Below are 6490 nucleotides of genomic sequence, written 5' to 3'. Positions count from 1 at the left end.
TGGTAGCAGGACCAGAAAAACAAACTACAAGATAGTCCAAATGTGACCATTCCCTGCCAAAGACTGGGATGTCACAAAAAAAGTTTTGTTTACAGAAGTGTGGCTGATCAGTCAAAGTAACAATTAAATCCAGCTATGTTCCTTTAAAAACAAATCCTAAAAACTCAAGAGTTGGGTAAGGGGAAGGTTATATGGAGATGGAGCAGAGAAACCCGATCATTCCCCAAATTACACCTACAAAAGGTTGGGGGACAGGCCACTCAGGATAGTTGGCAATTAAGACAATTTTAAAAACGGGGGGGGGGGGCTGAGGGGAGGGAATGACTCCATATTCTTTCAAATGCCTGAAGGAAAAGCCAGAACATTGATACCTCAGCAACCTCAGCCTGGTCCTTTCTGGATAGTAACAAAAAAAAAAATTAAAAATAATTTTTATAAAATCTATTGGCTTTACCTTTAAAATAATGACTCATTTTAATTTTTTTTATATTTTAATATGTCGTTATAAATATATCTTGCCAAAATATATGATTATTATTGTCAAAACATTTGCACATAAATAAGGTCAAGGAGAACGGATCAAGGGAGCTGTAGTTGTTACCGGATCAAGGGAGTTGTAGTTGTTACAGCGAGAAAGAAGCTGATCAGGTTTGGCTTCCTCTGTGAAATCAAAGGCCATTCCCCTCCCCCCCCACACCTCCCTTCATTCTGGGCACATTTTGGCCAGACTGGCTGAGAGGTGGCAAGTGGAAGAGACGGGGAGTACTCATTCCCCCACTCCTCCTTTAACGACAGCCACAACCCTCTACCACCATTTCCTGGTAGTTCTTGAGAACAACTTTATCGTACTCATCCAGATAGAGCATAGAGATGGCGCTCAACTCTGTGGGGACACAACAGGCTTTGGGAATGCTGGAGTTGACGGAATTCACCAGAGTCTGCACAATGGCATGGTTAGTAGAGTTGAGGTGGTCAGCCAAAGGGAAGGGGCAATCCCCGTGGCAATAGAACGCTTGGTAGCCTGGGGGGGCCACAATCCAGTCATTCCAGCCCACGTCGCTGAAATCCACGTACAGGGCATGGCGGCGACAATTCTTCTTGCTCTTCCGCGGCCGCTGGTGTGCGTGCTTAGGGCTGCGTTTGGTCCTCCGGGTGAGCAGAGATTGGCCCCTGCCATCGTGGCTGAAGGTGACCAGGAGAGGCCGGAGGTGAGCCCATTCGGCATCCTCCAGACGGTCTCCTTGAGGTAAAGAACGGCTAATCCGGACATGTTTGCCCTGGTGAGTCTGCGCGGGGTAGAGGTGAATGACCTCCACTGCCAGCCCGTGGTTGGGCTGGCCACCTGCGGTCCATCGGATGACTGCGGGGCTCACATCAAAGCTTTCCCAGCGGCTCACATTGTGATGCACCAGGCGTGTGTCCAGCAGTCTGGTGACCAAGTCCCCCCCTTGCAGGGGCTTCATCACCTCATAAATGTTGATCCGGTGGAAGCCTTTCTCCCAAGCCGCCGCGGTCGCCACGGCCTCCTCTTCATTGATTTGCTGCCGAAAGAGTCTCAGCTCTGCAGAAGAAATGGGCTCGGTGGGCGGCACGCTGCTGAGGTTGAAAAAGAAGTGGAAGCGAGTGGGTTGATTCCATGGGTTGGCCAGGTGTTCCAGGTGTTCTGGAGGAAGGAAGAGACGGAGAGAGAGAAGCACAAAGGGGAAGAGGTTAGCAGGATGCACCAAGGAGAAGATGCAGTTTCGCAAGCCCCGAACATTATAGACATTATCTTAGCGACAGGATGACACCTTGGGGTGTGATTTCCCTGCCTGCTTTTGTGCACCAAGGTGGAAAAGATGCCCCCTCCCTTAAAGAAAATTCTCCATGCCCCCATTTTCATGCATTTCATTTGCTTTAACAGAATAACAGAGTTGGAAGGGACCTTGAAGGGACCTTCTACTTCAACCCCCTGCTCAAGCAGGAGACTCCATACCATTTCAGAGAAATGGTTGTCCAATCTCTTCTTAAAAACCTCCAGTGTTGGAGCACCCAAAACTTCTGGAGGCAAGTTGTTCCACTGATTAATTGTACTAACTGTCAGGAAATGTCAAGCCACTGCCCATGTTAGGGGTATCCCATGGGGTTGCCAACAAGGCAGGTAAGTCATGGAAAAGTCCTGCTGAGATTTAACTTTTCAGCATAGAGTAGCCTCCTTAGCTGGATTCCAAACATGATTTCCTGGGAAATTAAGCCAATGAAAAGAAGATTGCAACCTATATTTCAATGACTGTTCAGCTGGAACTTAGCCCCAGTGAAATCAGTGGGGCTTCTATCAGCATTATCATGCAGCAGCCAGGATGCTCCAAGGGGATACTGAGGCAAAATGTTGAATGTTCCAAACCAGACAAACTTGCCCAAACAAGCTTGGCAGCATCCTTTGCTTTGGTCCTACCTTAGTAACAATCTTCAGGTGCTGCCAAAGTTCAGCCAGTGTACCTAGTTATGCCCTCTGGCCAAGCCTGCGAGCACATATCTCTTGTCCTAATTGTATCATAATTCATTCTTGTATTTATTTATAGAATGCCAGTCACGTGCCCATCCTGGACACCATAAAAAGAAAAATGGACTGTGCCCCATGGAGGATGGGGGAGAAGAAAAAGCAGAAATTGTGTCACATCTTTAGGAAACAACAAAAGTGTAATAACCCTTGCCAGGACTGCTTCAAACCCCACCCTTCTGCCTATCTTTTGAAATAAGCTCTTCTCACGATCCCTAAATTTCAAGTTCTTTCAGAAGCAACGGTAACAGACAGATCCAAGCTCATGGGATGGTGGTTGGATAAGATTAAATATATCTCTTCTGAAAGGGAAAATCGGATTGCAAAAAATATTTCTCTAATGAAATACGCAGGCTTCTTTTTAAAAACTCCATGTGTGGGTTTTTTTCTTTTAATTCTTTGAAATAGATTCACTTACAGTACACACCAGTTAGTTCACAGCTTTACAAAGTCCAGTTTCCCAAAAATACAATCCTGAACAAGCAAATTAATACCATGGACTTTGCTTTAGGGAGTGGGACACCCAAGACAAAACTCATGCTAGGAAGTATTTGGGGGTCCAGTTATACACACTCCTTCCTTCTTTCTAGTCATTCACACTGGTCATTAAAAAGGAGAATGTATGGACATACACACACCCAAAAAAACAACAATGAATGAGTGGAAACAGTTTTTATCTAAAGTTTGTATGGAAAGCAACAATAATTCCTACATAAACTCCTAAGGAGCAGGATGGGGGAGCGGGTAACAATCCAGTGCAACCAGCGTGAAATCTGGAATCTCGCTGCTGTTATCTGATGGAATATGTTCTTAGAGCTCCATGTGCAGGATGTGAGTGCTGACGCTCTCACTTTGTCTCTTGCACACACACACACACACACACATACACACAGAGAGAGTGCGTGCTCTACCCAAGCTAGGAAACCAATGATAATTGTTCAGTAATAGGAATAATTGCTATTTTTATTACCATGCCAATTCTACCTGGATGCATTCTCAGTTGTGAAAGAGATGGCTTTCCATATCTTTCCATTTCTTATTGAAGCCACGGACACAGCAGGACAAGCACCGCAGGCTGTTATTTCCTAGGCAAAATGCTTTTTTTTTTAAAAAAATCAAGGACAGTGCATTAAATATCCTGCAAAGCAACCCCTTCCTTTTCCGGAGACTGCTAAATATGAAGAAATGAAAGGAGGTGGGACCCTCGTCTTATGCCCTCCCTTTCCCAGGACAGTCCGATCCACAATCTAGAATATATCTCCGAAAAAGCAAACTTCCAGTTTAAATCTACCGCATCCAAAATGCAAATTGCTAAAAAGGCAGCAAAATATCATGAGGGGTGGGGGAGTAAATAAATCTGCCTACCTACCCTCCCAGTCAAATTCCCAGGTGAAGAAGCTCCCCAAAAGTTGTTTCTGCAGCCTACTTTTCCTATGCTAGTCAATTGGGTTTGGGGGAGCTTGTTAAAGGGATGCTTCAGTTGCTGCTATGGTCACATTTCTTCCCCCCCCCCCTTCACACACACACACACACACACACACACACACACACACACACACACACGTATTACATTGAAGAGGCAGATTCTGCAATCCCATCAATTCTCACTTTAATGCAACACCCGAACCCACCTAACTCCCCATCTTGCAACGCACCTTCATGGTGAAAGCTTCTCACAGTGTTGGCGCGGCTGGTCGATTTCTCAGGGTATTGGAGGTTGAGATCTTGGAGATTCTCCTCTTCGTCCCCAGACTGGAGGCGATAGAGATCCATCATGTAAGAGGGGACGATGGCTGTTTTGCTGGGCTGTGGCCGCTGGCGCAGCCCAAACATCTGGAGGAGGGTGGCCTCGAACCCACGCAAGAGTTCATGGTTTGGGAACAGGCGGTGTGCAGTTCCTGCGGCGCCCTCTCCGTCTCCTCCTCCACCTCCTCGTTGGTGCTGCTGCTGTTGATGCAAACCCGCAGCCACCTTCTTCTTCCCAGTCTCGGCAGGTATCAAACTGGCCCGGTTGGAACCTCCTAGGATCACTTGGCACAATAGAATGACCATCAGCATTCGGCTACCAGGCGTCATGGTGTCTCTGGGGGGGGATGGAAGTGTAGGAGGGGGCAGGAAACAGGGAAGGGAGGAGAAAAGGAACCAGAACAAGCAAACAAGGTTGGTGAAAAAATGGAAAAAAAAATAAAGTACCCAATAGCATATCCTTTGGGGGGGGGATGCAGACAACAGCTTTTTTTAAAAAAAAAAGAAAAGAAGTGGTTACTAAAACTTTGGGCAGCATGCCTTTAGGTCCCCCATCAAAGAATTCCCCGCCTCTCTTTCCACCCTTCTGTTTCTATCTGACTATGCTGGCTAAAACCGCGATTGTCCTGGAAGAAGTTCTCACAGAGAATGCTTCCATTCAAATCCATCTCGGTGGAAGAACTGTTCCAGCCCCCAGCCACCCACCCACCCCTCGGTAAAAACTCAAAGACACTCCTCGGTCGGAGTTGCCCCCTTTGCAATGCAGAGAGAAAAAACACGCGGGACGGGGAGCTGCGGGGGTCGGACACTTCGGTTCATTGTTAATAACCCGTCGGTGCACAGAGCGCTTTCCCATCGGACGTGCTTAGGTGCTTATAACCTTCCCGGTTGGTAGACGCGAACTACTAGGGACCTGCCTCTCCCCCAAACTCCCAAGGAGCGCTCCCGATTAAGTGCTTTTGTGATCGCAGAGGGAGGGGAAAGCGGGGGGGGGGCGGATAAGGATGCCACCCCCTCCCCGCAGAACCCTAAAGGGTTTTTAAATCTTGGGGGGGGAAGAGATGGCGAGAAGTTTAATCTATTGAAATAAGTAAAGCGCGGTGCTGCTATCCACGTTTACTCGGAAATAAACCGAGAGTTTGTTAGGTTCAAGGAAGCGGGGCGATAAGTCTGCAGCCCGAACCGCTTCGCGGTGACTTGTTTTTCAGGTGCCGAAGAAATCAATTACAGAAATGGAAAATCCACAAGGAAGGCGTTCACTTTTTTCTCTCTCTCTCTCTTTTACACACACGCGCGCACACACACTCTTCGCCTTAAAATGCCTTAAAATGCCTCTTACGCTTTACATCAAAACCACAGCGGAGGGGGGGAGGAAAAAACACGAAAGCGCTACTCACTGACAGAAAGCAAGGCATACAAAAACAGTCCATGGTTCTTGACAGCCAGCGTGAAACACGACTCGTGGGGGGGGGAAAAAACTCGCCGCGCAGGGAAATCCGGAGTCCGCTTGAAGAAAAGAGGAGAATCGCTCTTGGCTTGCTGCTGCCGCCGCCGAAGGCGCCGCCGCCGCCGCTGTAGCTATTACGAATCGCTCCTCCGAAGTGCGGATAGGAACGATCGCTGGGACCTGATGCTCCGGAGTGGCTCCTGGAAAATGAATATATTTGAATATAATGAAAAAACCCCCCAACAGGCCGCTGCTTTTCTTCCAGCTCCAGGGAGAGTCACGTGGGCTGGAGAAGTCACTCCTCGCACCGGCCTGTCCATCAGCGCAGCTCAAGCAAAGCACCGCCCTCCCCGCTTTCCCCCCACCCACCCCACTCCCGTACTGGGATTTGCAAGTGGATGTCCCACCCCCTTGGCCTCTGTCAGTCTCTCCGTAACTCACTCACTCACTTTTTTTTTTTCTTTAAAAGGCACGGTCTTCTGCAAGGTTGACTTTAATCTGAGTGGGTCTTTCCAGCTGGGATGATCTGGAGGGCATCAGATTAGGGGGGAAATTACAAAACCCATGCCTACTGTGGGATGCCTGTAGGGTCAAGGAAGAGCTTGTGGGTGTATAAACGGGTTGTCATGGACAACTCAATTCTTCTCACCTTATCTCATGCTGATTTGGTGCCTGCCAAAGAATCCCGCTCAGAGCTCCTCAGTGTCCAATGAGAATCTAGCAGGAAATCTTGCAATTCCCCAAGAATAGTGTCACAT

The 6490-nt window shown here is 48.0% G+C and overlaps 1 protein-coding gene across 1 annotated transcript; it reads right to left on the bottom strand.

Annotated features, from left to right (window-relative positions):
* Nucleotides 1-496: 496 nt before the first annotated feature.
* On the bottom strand, nt 497-6033 carry BMP4 (bone morphogenetic protein 4). The gene is made up of 3 exons (XM_058170647.1): nt 5683-6033; nt 4195-4622; nt 497-1663 (listed from the first exon to the last, which is right to left on the bottom strand). The coding sequence occupies exons 2-3, from the start codon at nt 4613-4615 to the stop codon at nt 786-788; spliced, it is 1299 nt and encodes a 432-aa protein (XP_058026630.1). The 5' UTR covers nt 4616-4622; nt 5683-6033; the 3' UTR covers nt 497-785.
* Nucleotides 6034-6490: the final 457 nt, after the last annotated feature.

The sequence above is a fragment of the Ahaetulla prasina genome, chromosome 1, assembly GCF_028640845.1.
Source record: "Ahaetulla prasina isolate Xishuangbanna chromosome 1, ASM2864084v1, whole genome shotgun sequence".
Classification (NCBI taxonomy): domain Eukaryota; kingdom Metazoa; phylum Chordata; class Lepidosauria; order Squamata; family Colubridae; genus Ahaetulla; species Ahaetulla prasina.
Note: the sequence above shows the minus strand (reverse complement) of the source record. Positions and strands in the feature narration are given on the sequence as shown.